Genomic DNA, 19,955 nt, shown 5'->3' with positions numbered 1-19,955 from the left:
GCCAGTGAGAGGCAAGGTGCCTAGAAAAGTCAGGAGGTGGGATGCATCCTTGACTGTACCAAGGATTTCCTGATGCATTTTGAGCTCCCGTTCCCCCATATCGCCAGGGATGCCGATCTTCAGCGCAACCAATTTTTAGCTTTTCACGTCGTGCGCCATCCAGACGGTGGAAAATCCTCCCCAACCCAGTTTGTGCACGATGCCATAAGTTACGTGTCAGCCAGAATGTCCCCCAATGCATATGGGATATTAAGTCCCATCGGCATCTCTTTCGACAGGCTCAGAGGCTTCCTCGATCTCGATTTTCTTCATCGAACTTACGAGGCTTCCGCAATCGCTAGGTCTACCGTCTTCCGCAAAGCCCTATTGGGCTAAAATATGAATAAATGTTGGATAATTTGGACCGTCTACGCATTAATTCATTACCCATTTGACATCGGCAGCAGCCCACAGCGTGGCATGAGTCACGTGCCTGCATTCGAGACAAGGCAAGTCAGCTCGACACTGACGTTGGTTCACAGCCTCATACATGCTCCGCTAACAACCGCATTACGCATGGCTCGCTCACCTGTTAGTAAAGGAGGCCCAGTAGCTTAATAATGCTAAACAGGCTACAGCAGGCTATAAGTGTAATAAATAACAAGGGCACACCTGGCAATTTTTTCCCTACTTGTGGGGGGCCATGTATATTATGCCACTATTAAGCCGAGTTGACGCGCGACGTCGCACCTACCGCTGATTCGGCCTGAACTGATACTCGTGAGCACGTTACAGCCCGCCCTCGTCTGTTGAAGAGACGAACTCGGCTCGTTCCAACAACCCTCTTGGATCACGGAAGCCGTCACCGAGACCACATCCCACCCTGTACATACCTTTGCACCACCCTTGTTTGCCTGGTTGCCTACTCGTCCAAGGGTGATGGATATGCTGACTAGCATGGAGACCTGCTGCCCACCGGGTACGCTTCCTTGTCAAGGCCCCCAGGAGACCGGAAAGAGCTCTCCGACGTAGTCATTGTCGCGTACATCAAAACGGTGGAACCACCTTCTTGCTGGTAGCTTCTTCGGCCCTATGTTCGGCACTCATTTCGTTGCTTGTAGCAGCACAGGAAATGCCTCGCAATGCTGATCCGCCCGCGACGCCCTTTCCTTCACCTCTTTCTGCGCGGCAAATAAGCAAACCCGTGATTCCTGTAGCCGAGGGCTTGAGTGGACCTGGTTTGCTGCAACGCGCATTTTTACTCGCGGTAGTTCACGCGACAATGCGTCAAGGTCCCTTGCCCAGGGATGATCGGCACCTCTAGTGCCTGAACTAGGACCTGAATATAGCCGTGGAATAAGGATAGTCACGGCATTAAAACACCAAGTTGAACAACTGAGAGATAGCTCCATGGCATCCGGCTGTAGTTTTCCAGCTAATTTGCACCACCCTGCCTTATCTACAGCCAGTGATAGTGCTACAAGGTCAGTCTTATAGGATAGGGTGACGGGCGTAAGGGCCATGATATAGGAAGGCTGCGTAGTAAGGTAAAATATTACCCTGTCCCCATACAGGGTATCTTAAAGAGCTTGTGTGACCATCAGAGTAATGTGAGCTTATCCATCTTCGTCCGCTTGTGGCTGCTAGTTCTCATAGGCAGCACGCTTGACGGTCACGCCATGCCCGTGGCGTGTGTACAGCGTACTTGCCCTGCTTTTATGACTCGATCGCTGATGCACTCTGTTCGGAACAACTCATTCTCTACTACAGAACACATTCATGCCTTGGGGTGCCATGACTCCACAAGGCACTTCTACATTTAGGCCTACAGATACAGAAGTCCGATCTAACTACACTAAAGCACGGAGTATTGCCCAAGTAGACCTACGTGTACCTGTGTGTAGTTTTGGACATAGACTGTTCATGGGTATTGAGAGTTGCCAGTACACCGGGTAAATACAGAATTACTATTAGTTACCATACATCCTTGTGAGTGGCTGTCGTGGAGCCTCTTGGTAACTGAAGGGATGGGACTCGTACAGGGCTTGTATAAAGCCAGACCCTCACACGACTCGAGCTTACTCTCTCTCAACGACTATCCGGACTACTGGTGGATCTATATTTATCAAAGTCAAACTGGCAGAAGTACGAGTATAAAGAGATCAGCAGCGGCACCCATCTCTCTAGTATCCCACCAACACTCATCTCAACAGCTTTCTTCTCCTAGTCACTCAACAACCAGCAAACACCCACCGGCTTCGAAATGGTGCCCAAACCTAGTCTCACGCTTGCCTTCGCGCTCTCTGCGACTTTGACCACGGCAAGATCCGTCGAGAAACGGATTACCGGAGGAGAGGAAGCTGGGGAAGGCGAGTTTCCGTCCATGATCAGTTTCCAAGCGTCCAGGCATTACTGCGGCGGTGTCTTGTTAGACAGCACCACCGTTTTGACCGCCGCTCATTGTGGTAGGGATGACACCTCTCACAATAAAGATAATGTCGTGAGGGTAGGAACGACGGTAAGTGCCCGCCAGATCCTCGCCAGGCCTTGCTGCGCCTGGCCATTGAGCCGGCGAGCGGCCGACGCGGCGGAGGCCGAAACGAGCCGACAGGCGGCTAACGATGATGACATTGGCAGACCTGGGAGTCCGGCGGAGTGGTGTCCGGGTACGTGAAGGCGACCGTGGCCCCGTTTGACTTCCCGAAAGCAGAGAAGCCTGCGTACTGGGCCAACGACGTTAAGATCTGGAAGCTGCTCACCGCGATCGAGGAGAGCGACAAGATCAAATACGCGAAGCTTCCGGAGGAGGGCTCCGACCCCGCGCCAAACTCCACCGCCATCGCCGTAGGCTGGTAAGTTTGCCCCCCCCGCCCCTTTTGAGGTTCCGATGCCCGGCCGGGCCGGTCATGTCGAGTCGGGCCGTCGGGAGAAGAGGCAGGTTTAAGGAAAAGAATACCGTGCTAACGCGGTGGCGAAACAAATAAAGGGGCGTTCAAGGCGCACGGTCGCACCTCAGTGGCCGCCCTGTCAGCAAGCTTCACAAGGTCACGCTCCCCGTTCACGACCGTCAGGTGTGCATCGACGCCGACCCGGAGGCCGCCGGCCGGGACTCTATCGTGTGCGCCGGCGGCGAGGGCCGCAGCGTGTGCCTGTACGACAGCGGTGGCCCGCTCTTCGACGCCGCCACCGGCACGCTCATCGGCCTCACCTCGTGGGGACCCAAGGACAAGAACGGCAACCACTGCGACCAGGCGCCGGCCGTCTTCACCCGCGTCGGCAGCTTCATCCCCTGGATCAAGGCGAACCTCGGCGTCGGCGTCGGACAGCTCCCCGCCCCCGAGGAGATGTGGATCCGGAATGCGACGTCCCAGATGGGCATGCACTGCACCCGGTTCATGCACCAGGACCCGGACGGCGCCTGCAAAGAGGCGAGCGGCGAGTGCCTGAAGGAGATGCCGCAAGACACCCCGAAGACGGAGCTACTGCAGTGCGTGGATAGGAAAGAGGCGTGTGCGGGCCAGAAGGGCGAGCCGGCGAAGCACAGCCAGTGCATTGAGAAGGCAAAGGTGTGCGTCAAGGAGAAGGACATCTGGATTGGGAACATCGAGGAGATTCAGGAGTGTGCCCTGAAAGACCTCTAAAGAGGAGCATTAGAGGCGAGGTTATTTTTCTCTCGTTATTTCATTCTCAGGCCGGCGCAGTTTCTGCGAGCTATAGCCTGGAGATGTATGTTGTAGTAAACCTGTTTGCTAGTCATAGGATAGCCATGAAAGAACTTCCTCGAGAACCGACCCTGTACATGAAATGTAGCTCAGCATCTACCCATATCGCTCGCTATCCACGCCGATCGCTAAGGCTTCCAGCCCTCTGTATGCTCGCCGCCGACATTTTTGCCGCGCGGGAGCGACGAGTTCACCGGGGCCGCCTTGCGCAGGACGCCTCGCCGTCACGTCACTCGGCAAGTCCACTAGCACCGGTCTCGGCCTCCCACTCACCCCTACCTCAAACGTCTCGTCGATGTGTCTCGGCAGCTCCGCCACGTCCGCACCGCGACGTTCCACTTGGTGCACCCGCGCGAGATGCCCAGCACGTCCGCCTCCTGGAACGCGTCCGTACCGATGACGTCAAATACGGGAAGGGCGGCGCCGCCAGGATATCCGACTGGGCTGGGTTAGCTTCGGTGAGTTGGGAGTCGTGTCAACCCGGCGTCGACTTGCAGATGTGCTTGATGTCGTGTCGCCTCATCATCTTGTGAAATATCTGGCCACCAGTCATTCTAATAAAAGTGCCATGCGCATGAGTAGCGCTCAATAATTGCATGCTGGCAGAAACTAACGATTCATCCATTGTTTCAGAACCGTGGCGCGGACGGTCGACATCGTTGGCGCTTGTGTCGCTGGAAGAGTGGCCGATTCGTTTTCTCATCGGCCCCGTGCTTCTGGAAGCAGCGCGGATTAGTTGCACCCTTGAACTCACGATCCTTCGTTACTAGTATACCCGAACTTACTGTGTGCCGGCCGTTGGTTGCCTATTAGTCGCCATGCAACGCCGGCTCACGGCCGGCGAGCGAGCCATCGCTTATATGGGCGCATTGGTATGGCGCCGCCAAGCCTGCAGCCCGGCAACCCGCGATGTAGACGTGAGAATCAGCATCTCAAAAAGCGGCACCCGGATGCATAGAACAAATGGTGAGGCGTAAGGTAGGGATTACGGTATGGTGGGGGATGGAGTAGATGGCAGATTACTGGGAACAGCCGAGGTCGGGCGCAGCAAACGACTGCCCAAGAATGCAGAGCCTAGCTAAGATTCGATCAGGCCGAGGTAATAGAAAGAGATTTCTACCACTAATCAGCGGCTACAAGCCTAAATGCTATAACGAATATTCTATGCTAAGTGGTGCCCCCAAGGCTTTCGGCCTCAGAGGCTCACCACAGATCGCCAAGTTGGGCGATACAACAAGCAAGAAACCGTCGAATAAAGCAGAACCTTGGCAAATCATAAATAGAGACGCAATCCAGTTAAATTTCTGTATAAATCGTGTTTATCTACACTCCTAAACTAGACTTACTTAACATCCAAGGTTCACGGCCGAGCTTCTAACCGAGTTACTATGTGCAGACACAAAAAGTCCAGACAAACCAAGAGTTTCCCGTCGCTGCTATCTCTTCATTACTTCGCCGAATCATCAGACTCAGTTTTCAATACATCGCCATTATGCCCCGTTATGCAAATTCCCTTGGCCAGCATACATATATCTTCTACCCCAACATCTTCTTTAATCCAATCTCCCAAGACCTTTCAATAGTGCCAGCACCATCTAATGCTAGTATCTACAACTAGTAGGGGAATGCTTGCACATTGACTCCGGTCCAGCAGCGTCTGCATCGATTGCAATCACTCGACGCAAACTGAAGACCCGGATCAGCAGCGCGTTCAATTTTCACCGTCCCAATGTGGAGGGCAATCCAGCACGTCGAGCGAGGTGGTGAAAACATCGTTTCAAGCTTTCTTCAAGGGCAAACCGTTTGGTGGCCAGATTTTTGAGGAGCGGGCGTTTAGGTCTAGTCCCGGGCAGGGAGGCCTTCTCTTTACATGGCGCACAAAGCTACCGATTGGTGTCGGGTAGAGGTACCAGCAGGTCGACGGGCGAGTATGCCTAATGTCGTTGATGTTGGATAAAAGTTCTCGAAAGTGCGCATGATGTGTTGCTTTCTTGGCGACGGCAAGGGATCAATCCGAGTCTCTTGCCTGTCTCTCCCACGGAGGACCGATCTAGCGTTTCTGCCTCTTCCTGTCTGACTCGGGATCTTCAGGTTCACTCGAGGACTCCTCCCACGGCGTTTCCTTGCCAGTCCACTTCCGCTTCCCCCACTTTGGCTTCTTCGCCTTAATCGCTCTAGCTTGGGCGCGCAGCTTAGAAGCCGCCCTAGTCTTGACGCCCGGCGGTGACGGCGCTTCAGGTTCGCTCTCAGACGAAGAAGCAGGGCCCACCGCCCATGGAGAAGGTGCTGACGCATCGGACATCCAATACGTTGGCGTCGGGGTGCTGTTGGTATCCCATGGGTCTCGTGGAATATGGCAAGGCAGTTCAACCCTGTACCCACGCTGCTGTAGAAAAAATACTTCCCAGAGCTTCGCCGCGAACGAAGCGAAATCAAGAGGTGGCGGCGGCTGCAGAAACTTGGGGGAGCAGACACGGGACTCGGTAAATTGTCCAACTCCGGAAATTTCCGGGTAGCTGCTCGCGATGGGTGCCACTTGTTTAGCGGAGGAGCCAACTGTGGTACATGATTCTGTTCCCGTGGCGTCGGAGGTTGCAGAGTCAGTGTCTGCAGGACTTTCTTCCCGACTAGTACTGGTTGTGTCTATGGCAACTGGCTCTGCCTCTGCAGTTTCGACTGTTTTCGGAGAAGTGACCGCATGATTTGTGTCTCGTCCAGCAAGGGCGGAGCCTGTGATACCTGGTTCTGTTGCGGCGACATCGGCTGTAGCCAGGCCAGTAGCTGCAAGATGTTCTTCCTGCCTCGCGGCGGGCGTGTCCATGTTAACTGGCTCTGCTGCCGGAGCTATCAGACTGCTCAGAATAGGACTTCTTTCTCGCCTGATGGTCTGAGTATCGTTGGTAGTAGTTGACTCGGCAGGTATGGTGGCAAGCGCCAAGTCAACCAAGTCCAGCAGTTAAGAGGAGAGAAAGTTCACTGGCAAGAGTGAAAACAGCCGTTTTCAGTTTCTGGAAGACCTATATTGGCAGTATGATGATTGAGGTAGTATTAAAAGAATGACCACTGATGGAAACGACTGATGAAGCGGTTTGCGATCTAATTTGTTCTGGTTCACAGTCTAGATGGTGGCGACTTGGCGCTGGATCCTGCGTACTAACTGGCTTAGTCAGCAGTGAGTGCCTGGTCGGTGTGGCCTGACGAGATGATAGCGGGGTCTGCGTCGGTCGAAAAAAATGAAGTAACAACCTCGAAACGAAATATAGGAACTCTATATTGGTGCATAGAAATATACCAGTTGCAATGTGAGTTTATTAAAAGATATATTCGGCATGCATCACACCGTTTCAAGCCCAAGAGACCCATGTCTTGAATGGGCGCTAGGCGACCCACACCCGGCCCGATCCGTGAACTAGTCGCGATCCAACTACAAGGGCCATCTAAATAACAAGAGTATGGTTTACCGTTGCCATGCAGACTTGAGAATGGCCCAAAGACTCAAAAATCAAAATAGCTGTCAATTTTCAATATATACTGTTATTAAGGGAGAACCGCAGTTTCAGATGGTCGTGACACGTTGCACTAGTATTCCCTACCTCTCCCACTAAAAGGATTCATCGTACTTGCCCGCCCCCCAAGTACATCTTTCCACCTACATCTTCTCTGAGGTATCTTCATACTCACTCATTCCACTCACATCTTGCCTACTGCTTGTTTATATTAACAAACTATAGCAGTTTGTACGTACTATTCACCAGTACCACTCAACCCTGCACCATAGCCACTGACAGACAAACAGCTACGAAACGAAGAACTCACAATGGACACCACTCAAAGTAGCCAGCCAACCTGGGGGGGCCCTTCTAGGGCATTTCTCAGAATTGTACCTTTGAATGCCGAGGCCAGGTTCGAGTTCTCCAACGTGGTTGACTGGCTGCATCGCCAAAGACGTCGTGATGACGGCCCGCATCGTAGCACCAGCGACAATGCGGCTCGGATACACGCCAGAAGATATATGCACATTGAACCTTCACCCGTTAAGGACAGCGAGGTGGGAAACCTGATCCGCCAGCGTGATACGGGCCTCCTATCGGCGTCGCCACCGTGCTCTTCGCTGGGCGACCACCCACCCAACGAACCCCATGTTTTACCTTCTCCAAGACAGCCTTCCAATAAACCGACTGCGGTTGCTTGCATCTGGACAGGCTTCTACTTTCTCGGCCTCGACATGCCGCCACGTCAGCCGGCGCGCGGCTGGAGCGTAGGCCGTCTTCGCTCGGACCACCTGCACAACGACATTATCTTATCAATAGAGCCTAGCCCTTTGGTCATGGCGCGCAAACATCATGCCGTGCTGCAGCTCAGTAACTTAGGCCGCATCACAGTCCGCGGAGCTGCCAACGCAGATTGCCACGTAAACGACACCATCCTGTCGAGCGAGGGCGGCAAGGCCAGCAACTCTGCGCTTCACATCAACGATGAGGCGGCAACCCTCACGCTTGGTAAGCTCAAGTATCAAGTTGTGTACGAGGACTTCTCGGGCACCAAACATTACCGAGATCAAGCCAAGATCTATCTCGAGCGATACCTCAAGCAGCAAATTAGTCCGCTCTGGGACCGCATCGTCAAGACACCCCGCGCTGGCGTCAACCGGGTGCCCAGTGGTGCAAGCACCAAGATCAGGATCGGTCAGTGGCAGCTTACCCGGGCAGGCACTGTCGGTTCAGGTCGATCCGGTCGCGTGAGCATAGGCGTCAATGACAGCGGAGAAACGGCCGCGTTGAAGCGATTCACCGTCGACGGCGACAGGGAGCGGATCAACTTCCGGAGAGAGAAGATCGAACGCATCACGCAGCTAGCCAAGAAGGAAGACGAGCAGCGTGTGCTACGGCTGCGAGAAGCTCTGCAAGACGATACCGCTGAGGGCAGAAACTATGCCGTGGATGTGTGGTTCGTGCTGCAGCCTGTGGTATCATCAACGCTGAAGAAGGCGTGCCAGCAGTGGTCGCAAAAGGATCACGCGGGCAGACTGTCAGTTGTTCCCCGATGTCTCGTCTGCCATTTTCTTTTTACTAACATCTTCTCTGCTTTTACAGGAAAGCAACAAGACACGTGTTGCTCGAGATTCTAGGACCGCTCGACTTCCTCCATCGCAACGGTTGGATGCATGGCGACTTGAAACATATCAATGTCGGTGTCCTGGACGAGCATGCAGAGAACTTTCAGATTGTACTGCTCGACATGGACGAAGCGTTCCCGGCGCCAGAACGCGGTAGGCTGCACAACGAGGGGCCAGGCAACACGGGTGGCACCATTGGCTGGCTATCACCCGAAAGGGAGATGAAGGGCTACAACCAGAGCTGTGACGTCTGGAGTCTAGGCGTGCTCGTCGTCTGGCTTGTTACCGGGGAGCATCCGTGGCTCCTTTCCGAAAACCCCTGGCAACCGGGGCGCCAGTACAAGGAACTAAGGCATCTGTTCCACGCCAAGTATCAATGTGTTACATCAATGATGCGCGAATGGAACGACGCAGGTAAGTCGAAGCAAAACTAGGCTAATATGGCCAAACGATTACTGACAGATGCAGAGCTTGCCGAGCTTACGCTGAAAATGCTTCGACATCCCTATGCGCAGGATAGACAGCAGCAGCGACCCCGGATCACAGTCGCTGAAGCAATAGCCGTGCTCAAACCGGACGAAGGTCCAGAGCGTAAGCGCAGCAGAGGGGGATGGGATAGTGTCCATCAACAGGGATAGACTGCATCGGGCAAACCTGACCATGTCACAATTCCACCAGCTGTTCAACAGTGTACTGCTCATCTAGCTTCGCCTCCTCTGCTTGGCGTAGTTTTTCCCGCACCAGCCGCTCCATCTTGACTTGCTCGTCGGGATGCAATAGGCTAATCCGCTGTTCCATGGTGTCGAAATTGCCAAAGAATTTGGGGTCGATGAATTTCCAATAAATCTCGTCAAAGAGTGCACTGTGTCGCGAGGCGAGACAAATCCAGAAAAGTCCAGATTAAAGCGATGTCTCCATGATGGTCGACATGCGCGCGGATTCCTGCAAGGCTCCACATCTGATCTTTTCAGTTTCACGTTCCTTCAGCACCTCAATAAAGATTTCAAACTTTGGTTCATAGCGCGCGAGGAACTCGTCCAAGTCCTCATCCCAATCTTCAGGGCGCTGCATAGGTGAATTCTGCCGGAGCCACGTATGTAAATTCCAGTCAACCACACCGGCCACGGCGAGCCTTGTTTCGTCAACAATCATGTTTCTTGGAGAAAGGTTGTCACGAAAGAGTCGGGAAGGCCCCGTACAGTGCTTGTGGCCGAAATTTCGCCACAGTCGGCGAAAGAGGCATCGAGCGACAGATTTCTTTCGGCAATCGGCGTCGTCCTCAATGGCATCATTGCTTTGGAGGACAAGCTGCTCCATATGTTGTCGCGCAAGTTCGTCAAAGTAGTCGTCGGCGTCGTCGAAGGTGCACTCCCTAAACACTGAAGGAGGAATGTTGGAGAACTGGGAAATTCGGTTCCCGTTGAAGGTAAGCGGCCGCTTTCCAACAACAAATGACCAATCTTCATTTCGCACAAGAGCACCAATCAATGGGAACCCAGGCTGCGACAGTTCCAGAGGACATCGGCCTTGCCCTGGTAAGCGCGTTCAAGCACGCGGGGATGAAGACCCGGCCGCAGCGTAAAGTCTTTCTTCGCCGGGTCACGAACATACCGGCACATCATGTTTTCTTCGATATACTCCATGACAATGTACGGTCCGTATCACAGATGCCGTGGCCAAAGACTTTGGGCACCGGGATTCGGGCATGCTCCGCCAGGTACTTCAGGACTGCGACCTCATCCTCGACCTTCTCATGGCGTGCGAGAACCCGTCCGATAGCGGTGAGTCAAACAACCACACGCTCGCCGGTCTCAGAAGTGACTCGATAGCAGACATTGCAAGCACCATTGGCGAGTAGCTTGGCTGATTTGGATGGCAGTTGGCAATGCTTTCTCGCCAGGATGGCTGCCAGTCGTTTGGGGCTGTTTCTGAGGAGTGACTGGAGCCAGACGCCGAACAGAACCTGGGACCTGTCTTCAGCCACATGATCGAAATCCATGGCCAGCAGCAAACAGGCCATATGTCGGTAAGAAACTAAGAAATAAACGTCCTCACATATGCTAAGGGACACGTTTGACCCACACAGTGTAATCACTCGACGCTAATCCCACACTGTCCTTGTGCTGCAGACGAGATCAGTGTCATTAACGGAAATTTAAGATTAAATGTAGAATACTAAGTACGATAAAGTACAAGTCGCTCTAAGTATGCATACATGAGCAAATCGGACTAAGGATAACAAAAATGGCCCGAACCAGCGCTGAGGCGATAGAAAATACAGACATGTTAAGAGGGTAGCCTATCAAGGCCGATTCCCACTACTAGCTGTATTCGTATGACAAGAGGAAACAAAGGGAATGACGCCACAATTGGTATCAAGGCGGAAGTCAGAGCCTGTGCTCTCAGCTGAAAGAAAGGTCTGAGGGGCCTGCCTGCCCCAGACTTAGCTAGTGAAACAGCCAAGATCGAGGCGGATTGAACTGCTCAGTAATTCGCACCATCCCGCATAATTTTGGCTGTCGGTAGGTCCAGAGTTGACCGGCTCATCCCAGTCTCAAGCATGTCAGGGTGCTCAGCTGAGATTTATTACCTCATCGGCATTGTCATCTTGCCCACCAAAATCGCGCAATGGTTAAAGAGGCAGCTATTTGGAATTAAGAGGAGGAAACCTCGGTGGGGCAGGTCAGGTCCAAGTATTGATCTAATCATATCCATCTTATCAATCGTCACTTACACGGGTAAGAGCTGAAAATCTATCTTATTGATCACCACTTACGCTAGTGGGAGCTAAAAACTCTATCCTGGTTAAGCATATAAGCTAAGTCATGTGTGTAATGTTATACGACAACCGAGAGATCATCATGCTAGTTTCTCAACTTGGAAAGGGGCCGAAGTCCCATTCAACTTGCCTGGCCCGCGAGGGCTCACGGTCGGCTGGCTTCGGATTCCTTAAATACCCGCCATAGCTTCCGCAAGTCTAAGCTTCCTCCACTTCATCCCATAACACCAAACTCTTCCCCTGCAAAATACTGACCATTCTCTCCAATGGAGCCTCACCTGGTACAGCTCGGCGATGACTTTCCCTTCTACGTCGCCAGCTACGACGGCGTCCCAAGCGGCGAGTACGAAGCGCGCTTCATCTACAAGGAGATCTTTGGCGACAGCTGCTACGACGTCGCCCAGCTTTCCGACCCTCGACTCATTGTCGACGTGGGCGCCAACATTGGCCTTTTTACGGTCTACATGAAGAAGAAGCACCCCTCCTGCCGCCTCGTCGCCTTCGAGCCGGCGCCCGACACCTTTGCCGTGCTGCAGGCCAACCTCGCCCTGCACAAGCTCGGCGGCGATGGCGGCGGCGTGGTGGCGCACCGGCTGGCGCTCGGCGCCGAGGCCGGCTCCGGGTCGCTCACGTTCTTCCCGAACCTGCCGGGCAACTCGACGCTGGTGCCGGATGAGAAGGCGCGCTTCCGGGAGCTGCTCGGAAAGGAGGTGGGCACCAACTTCACGGACAAGATGTTTGGCGAGCAGGGCAAGGTGGAGGTGGCTATCAGGCGGCTGTCGGACGTGCTGGACGAGGAGCACGGCGGGTTCGAGGCGATCGACCTCCTCAAGGTAGACGTGGAGGGCGCGGAGCTGAGCGTACTCAAGGGGATCAGTGAGGGTCACTGGGGGAAGATTCGGAACATCGTGCTCGAGACGTGCGACTTGAGCGGAGAGAGGGAGGAGCTGACCAAGTTGCTCGAGGAGAAGGGCTTCTCGCTGGAGAGCTCCAAGGCCGACTGGAGTCCCAAGGGAGCGCAGTTCTACACCATCATTGCCAGGCGCTTGAAGTAGATGGATCATCTAGAAATAGACGTTTTACATTTCCGGCGTGGTTCATAGCGTCCTCTGAGTTGCCTACCAATTGAGTGTAGTGAACTAACTTACAGGCTTCATTCCCAATGTCATTCCGTTAAAGACTTGTCCTCAATGGTGGACGAATTCTGGCTCAATTAAAGCGCAGCTTACTGACCGTCTCTCAGCAGAACACTCGGCTAGCGGACGCCTCTTCATAGCACCATCGCCCTGAACAGCCTCTAGCGAGGCAGAACTAGCTAGTTCTCGTGGCGTCGCTTACGACCGGTCTTGCATAAACTCATTAGCCCAGCAATTCAGCCCTTCAGCCCAAAGAGCTTGTTCCTACCAATTCAAACGATAAATCCCTCACGCCTTCGGTTAGTCTTGCCAACTCAAGTCTATTCCCGATAGCCTGCGTCAATTGCATCTTATCAATCTCTGACACGCAGAGTGATGTCATCCGCAGAGATGTTGTTCCGCTTACAATGCTGCACATACAGAGCCCCGCAGAAACTGTAATAGATTGCCAGTATTATGATAGTTGTCAATTGAACATTGTCAAAATATGTAGTTGATCGTTTCCGTACTCTTCAAGTGCAACTTCGGGCAATTCTTGACAAGGTGCGGCCGTCATCGGACAGTGATCAATGACTACAGAGGCCTCCAGAGGAATGCGTCTGTTGTCTTGAGCAGCCTTGTATCACTCTTGAGCTGCTGCTCAAGTGCCAGCATGGCCGCCGTGGAGATGTCCCCTCTGGCCGGATAGAGGTTGTGGGCAGCACCGAGTCAAAGGTCGGATCTCCGCGCGATTTCAAATGCTGGAGGTGGTGTCGCTGGCTGCGGCAGCATGGAAGATTGGCTACTTGGGCCGGTGAACCTCGAAGAGTGAATGGCATGTCTCGCTCTTGCGGCGTCTCTCTGCACTTCTCCGTACGTGGTACTGTGGCCGGTACCGCGTGCGATTTCTACAGGCATCGAGTATGGACGAGGCGACCATCGCCGACTTAACTTACGACAAGGCAAGGCATTTTACAGAACATGATCCATCAAGTAGCATATGCAGCAATAGAATGTAGATCTCAGAATGAAACGGCACGCAGACGGGAAAGAAACCGAATGCCGAGATTAACGAAAGGATCTTTATTCTTCTCCGAACAGCCCAACGAGTCCAAAGACTCTGCCGATGTCGCTTTTCGCCTTATAATTCGAGAATCGCTCGCGGCGGGAGTTCGTGACTATCTGAAGAAGAAAAAAGGAAGAAAGAAAAGAAGGGCAAAAAAAACAGAAGCTCTTCTCTCCACCGAGCGTGTGTGGGTCAGCCTTGCTGCACGGCACGTGATAGCTGGAGTCACGTGCAGGAGCTTGCGAATTAGACGCCTGTGATTGGCGCCCGTTGAACCGAGGATCCGACCCAGCCCGGCATCTCCAAGGCTACTTACTGCTGTTCTTCGAAAACGAGCCAAACACACGCCACCACCGGGGTTTTGCCAGACTGACGACATCATCGACTCGATTGTTTATTGATACTCAATCTCATCTTGCCTACGTCAAACATCCCGCAGCCATGATTGCCCAGCGTGTCGGCATCGCTGCCATGCGCAGAAGTAAGCAGCAAGCAGCAGCTCCGAATATACCCTCACATGCTCGGGCGGGCATGCGCCGCGATCCACGCCCTCAATTGGCATCACCAATTGCGCTGCCATGATGTCTTTTAACGCACAACTAACGTCTCTGTTTCTTGATAGCCGCCTTCAGCCAGAACATGCCCCGTCTGGCCATGGCTGCGCGCATTTCCACAACCCAGGCTCGGTAAGCTCTCCCCCTCGACGATACAACGGCCACGACAGCGATTCGAATCCCGAAATGGCAGCAATGATGTCCTCCCGAAAAGCGCCAAAACACACCCCCCAGAGACTAACACGCCCGTCCCAGTCCCATCGAGACCACCACCCTGTCGCCGCTGCAAGGTCAGGAGGTCCTCGCCAAGCAGCGCCTGGTGCGTCCCGTCTCCCCCCATCTCGGCATCTACAAGCGCGCGCAGACGTGGTTCTCGCCCTCTGCGTGGACCCGCATCACCGGCTGCACGCTCTCCGGCGCCGCCTACGCCTACTTCCTCGCCTACCTCGTCGCGCCCCTCGCCGGCTTCCACGTCGAGTCGCAGAGCCTCGTCGCCGGCTTCGCCGCCCTCCCCTTCGCCGTCCAGGGCCTCGTCAAGCTCGGCCTCGGCTTCCCTTTCGTCTTCCACTTCATCAACGGCATGCGCCACCTGAGCTTCGACGTCCTCAAGGGCTTCACCAAGAAGCAGATCCGCACCGGCGAGCGCACCATCCTCGGCGCCAGCCTGCTCGCCACCCTGTACCTCGCTTTTGGCCTGTAAAATGCGCGCGTGCGGGAGGTAGGAGGGAGAGCTGCTTTTGTTTGTATCAAATACTCAATGGGTAGATTTGGAAGGGAGGGGCGGCACGCAAGAGTAGAGGGTGCCCGAATGTGTAACAACGAACGGAAAATTCGGGGCTTATAGAAGATTTCAGGGACGTGGACGGTTGGCCAGATGTTGGCTTGTTTAAAGAATCCTTGGGCAATGCACATTTCCTTTGTTAGCACAAATCAAGCACAAGATATCAAGCAGTAAACCTGTACACGAGGCGCACAAAAACACGGACATGCAATCAGCAGAAACCTGCCGATCCGACTCTCTTTTTATTTGATTATTTTACAAGGAAATCGCACCGCCGCGGCCCTCGTTTGAGCCTGTCCTGCCCAGATAACGACTAAATATTTCATGTCCACTAAACGCCGTATTCGCCGTGCCGGTGTCCAATACCAAAGCCAAAAATATTTTCCTATTCAAATGATCGCGCCTCCAGGACCGTCTTGATCAGTCTCGCATTGTTCGACGACGCGATCCTCTTGCCGACGATCGACCCGATAAACTCGTTCAGCTCGCTCAGCTGGGCGGGCGTCACCGCTCCGGCGACGTCGACCGCAGCGGCGTCGGCGTGCGTGACCAGCGAAGCCACGGCCTGCGCCAGGCCCTGTACGAGCATCTCGTACTCGATGGAGCCCTCCGACCTTTCCTTCAGGGGCTGCAGGATGCCCGCGTCGAAGCTCTTGAGGTTGCGCAGGACCAGCAGGCGGATGGCCTCAGGCCCGCCAGCCTCAAGGATGCCGTTGATGGCGCCGTACAGCACGGCCGGCGGCCGGGTGGCGTCGAGGAAGTAGCGCAGGCAGGTGCGCGTGAGCTTGGGTCGGAGGAGGGCGTTGGAGGCGGAGTACTTGTGGGCCATGCGGCCGAGGAGCGAGGCGGCGAGCTGGCGCAGCTCGTACTGCTCGCGCATGGCGTCGACTCCGTCGTCGGCGCCGAGCCGGCGCGCCATCAGGCAGGTCAGCACGGGGGCGGAGAGCGAGGAGGCGTAGGGATCGAGGAACAGGGTCTTGTTCTCGATGAGGGCGTTGGTCAGCTCCATCATCTGCTTGAGGGTGAAGGTGTCGTCGAGCTGGTGGGTGACGCGGTCCATGATGAAGTTGATGAAGTAGGGTGCGAGCTGGTGCAGGCCCGGGTCGTCGCGGACAGAGCCGAGGGCGGCCTGGCGCAGGCGGACGACCTCCTCGTCGGGGGTCTCGTCGAGGATGGCGGCCTGGATCTTGTCAAAGTACAGGATGAGCTCCTTGCTGACGATGTGCTTGACGGAGGGGTTGGACGAGGAGGAGCTGTCGTTGCCGGCGAGGGCGGAGAGCGCGGGGTTGGCGCCGGTGCCCTTGGGCAGCAGGTCTTGGGATCGCGACTCGGCCGTGGTGGGGTTTTGAGGGATGGCGGGCTGGACGCCTTCGATGGCTAGCCAGTGTGCTGTTGACGGTTAGCCTGTCGGGGTTCTTGTTTGATGTGCTTACGAGCAATTTGACATACCAGTAAAGTTCATGTCTCGCGGAACCTTGGGAAGTGGCGCGTTGATGAGCTTCTCAAACTCAACCTCCTCATCGTCGATGTAGAAGAGCGGTTGGCCGGGGCCGAGACTCGCCTCGCCGAAGCGCAGCGGGCGCGTCGAGTCGTACCCGTAGAGCGGCTCAGCGTCGAGCACGCGCAGGGCGAGGGAGACGTCGTTGACGGTGAGGGTAGTGCGGCGGGCGGCGCGCATGAGGCGCAGGCTCTCGATGATGACCTGGCCGACGCGGTACTCGACGTCCTGGGCGAGCGCCTTGGTGGCCTCCTCGTTGAGGGCGCCGATGCCGACCGACTCGGCAACGTCTTTGATGTTCTCCGAATTCCAGAGGAGCTTGGGCACCTCGGACGCCATGATGCTGTCGATGGGGTCCGTTGGCTTGCGTGCCAGCGGAAGCGGTGGAATTGATTGATGCTGTTCGTGGTGCAACTTGATCAGCTTGCGACTGCATAATGCGGGATGGAGGCGTCAAGAAAAAGGTGGGTCAGTTGGTCTACAGGTGCGGTCTAGGGTAGCGTAAAACGGTGGCAGAATCCTCAGTCGGGGCTGGTTTACATACACAGGAGAGTTTAGGTCAGATTGAAGTGTAAATTAACGAGTAAATTTACATAAATATGATGGCAAGCTATTTTTCTCAGTAAATCTTGCAATTTCACAAATTCTAGTTGACCTGGGAGCCGGCGAGCTTCCACTGGACTGTCCGGCCGTTTATTCCCAGTCCTCTCCCACCACAGGCCTTTCCATGTCTTCGCATACAAAAATTGGTAAAAATGGAAATAGAAGAAAAGAGACTACTAATGAGATTGGATTTTAAAACCCGAAAGCCAAAGAATTCGTTGCTTGCACGTCTACGGCTGCTAGTATTGCTCGCAACCGAATTGCGTGAGCGTCCTACCGAGGACGAGCTTGACCTCCCGCCCGGCAGTCTCGACCTCCACGAAATCCGGCCTCCAGGCCATCCGGGCCTGCGGACTCTCAGAGGCATTCGCGTGTTGCACGAGCGACTGCTCCGAGGCCTGGAAAATCATCAACGCTGACGGCGTTGCCCTGTACGCTGATGAGGGTGGCAACAACCGCCCCGAGATTGCGAGACAGCAGCTGATGCGGCTCCTGCTGTCAAAACTCCCAGACGACAAGATCCGATGGGGCGCCAAGCTCACTTCCGCCGAGCGCGTCGGCGAGGGAAAGACGAGGCTCAACTTTGGCGACGACGCGGACGTCTTTGACGTGGTCATTGGCGCGGACGGGTGCTGGTCGCGCATCCGTCCCCTCGTGTCCGACGCCCGGCCAGAGTACACCGGCCTCCAGAACCTGACCCTCACTATCTGCTACTTGCCGGGGCGGCCCCCGACCTGGCCGAGTTTTGCGGCGACGGCACCATATGCGTCCTGCAAGACGGCAACGGCGTCATTAAGGGCCAGCACGGCGTCCGGCGGTCGGAGCGGCTGTACATTACCATGGCATCGGCCGACGAAAACTTTGCCGAGCGCGAGGGGATCCATGACATGGACGCCGTTATGCTCTACACCTTCCTCACCACCACGGACACCCTCTACAACACGTTCGCCGACATGCCAAAGAGGCTCATCAAGGCGGCCTGCGAGGACAGCACCGCACCCGGAAATCGCGGCCCGACGACTAGGTACGACCTACGCCCGTTCTACAAACTGCCGGTCGGCCACCGATGGGACCCCGTGCCGGGCGTCACCATCCTCGGAGACGCGGCGCACCTGATGACGACGTATGCCGGCGAGGGGGTCAATCTGGCCATGCGCGACGCGCTGGACGTGGGCGCGGCCATCCCGCAGGCTTGGAAGGTGTCAAAGAATGCGGCTAGCCTGAAGGTGGAAGGAGAGATAGTAAGGTCGTAATAATATAGTTAGAAAATAATAAATAATTCCTAGTAATAACTATATTAATTACTAAAAGAGAGAAGTCCTCTATAATAGCTCTTTATTATATTCTTACTTTTATATAACTACTCTTTTATATATAACTAATAATTAATTATTATAGACTATTCTTTTTTCTTCTTTTCTTCTTTTTTCTAATATTTATATTCTTCTAAAATATAGTTTATTTTTATTTATTAGAGAGTATAATTACTAGAAAAGTAATTAATATTATAGTTAAATAAAATACTAAAAACTTATTTATAAAAGTCTATAGTAATTTTATTTACTTTCTTTTTATTAAATTATAAATAGTTATAAAATAAAAATAGACTTTATAATTAAAAAGTAATTTTTCTTTTTTTAATTAGTCTCTTTATAGTTTCTATAAATAATACTTTATAATTATATTATTATAAACTTCTTATAGGAAAGTCTTTTCTTTCTTTTACTCTTTATTAACTTTTTATAAATTATTTTTTTATAATTCTTTTTTAACTTTATACTATTCTTTTACTATTAATTTATATATACTAGAGTTAGTATTGTATTTTAATAATTAGAATTTTAATACTTATATATTTATATAAATAATATAAATAATATAAATAATATAAATAATATAAATAATATAAATAATATAAATAATATAAATAATATAAATAATATAAATAATATAAATAATATAAATAATATAAATAATATAAATAATATAAATAATATAAATAATATAAATAATATAAATAATATAAATAATTTAAATAATTTAAATAATATAATAAAGAATAAAATAAATATATAAAAAAAGAATTCTTAATAAATTATTAACCTAAATCTTTATTAGGCGCAGTTTCTCCGCTCTAATGGGATAGCAGAGTGGCTGGAAACTTCCGACGCCGGCGAAATGGCTATCTTCCTGATGGAATTACCGGTCTGCCATATTTGGCTGGAGCATGCGTCTGACAAAGACACGTTAGATGGCATTACACAACCTTCATTGCACGGAATGAACAGCCTCGTAGCAGCTGCGGCGATAGCCGGCTGTGGTGGGAACACTCTACAGCATCAACGCCATCTGACAAGCACAGGCTTCACAAGCAACTGCACGGTTTAGGCCTTTCCTCTCGCAGAGCCTGCTGACCTATTACCCGCTGCGACTATCTTAATAGTTCTGAATACAGAGCGCAATATTACTTTGACGAAAATTGGTAAGTTCTAGAGACAACTATGAGGATGGATGAACTTTGGGGCCAGGATGATGACTGGGCACTTTTGTTTCGACCAAATCTATTCAGCTAATCGACCCGACTTCAACTGGTATGTATGATAACAACAGCAGTTCCCTTATGCAATCTTACTTTATCCTCATCTGTCACTTCATATGCATAGCCTGGTATGTTTGGTGTCCACTGATCATTACTCTCCTGTGTTTTGTCAAGATGGAAAATGCCGAGCATCACGAAAATGA

At 52.8% G+C, this 19,955-nt stretch overlaps 8 protein-coding genes across 8 annotated transcripts; 5 read left to right on the top strand and 3 right to left on the bottom strand.

Annotated features, from left to right (window-relative positions):
• Positions 1 to 2,242: 2,242 nt before the first annotated feature.
• On the top strand, positions 2,243 to 3,620 carry ISF_09030 (extracellular trypsin protease; the record flags this gene model as incomplete). The annotated part of the gene is made up of 3 exons (XM_018852633.1): positions 2,243 to 2,497; positions 2,617 to 2,831; positions 2,966 to 3,620. The coding sequence occupies 3 exons, from the start codon at positions 2,243 to 2,245 to the stop codon at positions 3,618 to 3,620; spliced, it is 1,125 nt and encodes a 374-aa protein (XP_018700158.1).
• A 356-nt stretch (positions 3,621 to 3,976) lies between these two features.
• Positions 3,977 to 4,358, bottom strand: ISF_09029 (hypothetical protein; the record flags this gene model as incomplete). The annotated part of the gene is made up of 2 exons (XM_018852632.1): positions 3,977 to 4,140; positions 4,316 to 4,358. 2 exons carry the CDS (start codon positions 4,356 to 4,358, stop codon positions 3,977 to 3,979), a joined length of 207 nt encoding a protein of 68 aa, XP_018700157.1.
• A 1,393-nt stretch (positions 4,359 to 5,751) lies between these two features.
• ISF_09028 (hypothetical protein) lies at positions 5,752 to 6,522 on the bottom strand (the record flags this gene model as incomplete). The annotated part of the gene is made up of 1 exon (XM_018852631.1): positions 5,752 to 6,522. The coding sequence occupies one exon, from the start codon at positions 6,520 to 6,522 to the stop codon at positions 5,752 to 5,754; it is 771 nt and encodes a 256-aa protein (XP_018700156.1).
• A 996-nt stretch (positions 6,523 to 7,518) lies between these two features.
• ISF_09027 (Protein kinase-like domain protein) lies at positions 7,519 to 10,675 on the top strand (the record flags this gene model as incomplete). Its single annotated transcript, XM_018852630.1, has 4 exons — positions 7,519 to 8,729; positions 8,795 to 9,231; positions 9,286 to 9,408; positions 10,485 to 10,675. 4 exons carry the CDS (start codon positions 7,519 to 7,521, stop codon positions 10,673 to 10,675), a joined length of 1,962 nt encoding a protein of 653 aa, XP_018700155.1.
• A 1,187-nt stretch (positions 10,676 to 11,862) lies between these two features.
• On the top strand, positions 11,863 to 12,651 carry ISF_09026 (Methyltransferase FkbM; the record flags this gene model as incomplete). Its single annotated transcript, XM_018852629.1, has 1 exon — positions 11,863 to 12,651. The coding sequence occupies one exon, from the start codon at positions 11,863 to 11,865 to the stop codon at positions 12,649 to 12,651; it is 789 nt and encodes a 262-aa protein (XP_018700154.1).
• A 1,567-nt stretch (positions 12,652 to 14,218) lies between these two features.
• Positions 14,219 to 15,031, top strand: ISF_09025 (succinate dehydrogenase cytochrome b560 subunit; the record flags this gene model as incomplete). Its single annotated transcript, XM_018852628.1, has 3 exons — positions 14,219 to 14,258; positions 14,400 to 14,463; positions 14,587 to 15,031. 3 exons carry the CDS (start codon positions 14,219 to 14,221, stop codon positions 15,029 to 15,031), a joined length of 549 nt encoding a protein of 182 aa, XP_018700153.1.
• Positions 15,032 to 15,497: 466 nt separating this feature from the next.
• On the bottom strand, positions 15,498 to 16,949 carry ISF_09024 (transcription initiation factor; the record flags this gene model as incomplete). The annotated part of the gene is made up of 2 exons (XM_018852627.1): positions 15,498 to 16,501; positions 16,562 to 16,949. The coding sequence occupies 2 exons, from the start codon at positions 16,947 to 16,949 to the stop codon at positions 15,498 to 15,500; spliced, it is 1,392 nt and encodes a 463-aa protein (XP_018700152.1).
• Positions 16,950 to 17,047: 98 nt separating this feature from the next.
• Positions 17,048 to 18,466, top strand: ISF_09023 (salicylate hydroxylase; the record flags this gene model as incomplete). Its single annotated transcript, XM_018852626.1, has 3 exons — positions 17,048 to 17,078; positions 17,521 to 17,842; positions 17,887 to 18,466. 3 exons carry the CDS (start codon positions 17,048 to 17,050, stop codon positions 18,464 to 18,466), a joined length of 933 nt encoding a protein of 310 aa, XP_018700151.1.
• Between the last annotated feature and the right edge of the window lie 1,489 nt (positions 18,467 to 19,955).

Source organism: Cordyceps fumosorosea (assembly GCF_001636725.1).
Source record: "Cordyceps fumosorosea ARSEF 2679 chromosome Unknown scaffold_40, whole genome shotgun sequence".
Classification (NCBI taxonomy): Eukaryota; Fungi; Ascomycota; class Sordariomycetes; order Hypocreales; family Cordycipitaceae; genus Cordyceps; species Cordyceps fumosorosea.
The sequence above is the reverse complement of the archived record's forward strand: the minus strand, read 5'-3'. Positions and strand labels throughout refer to the sequence as shown.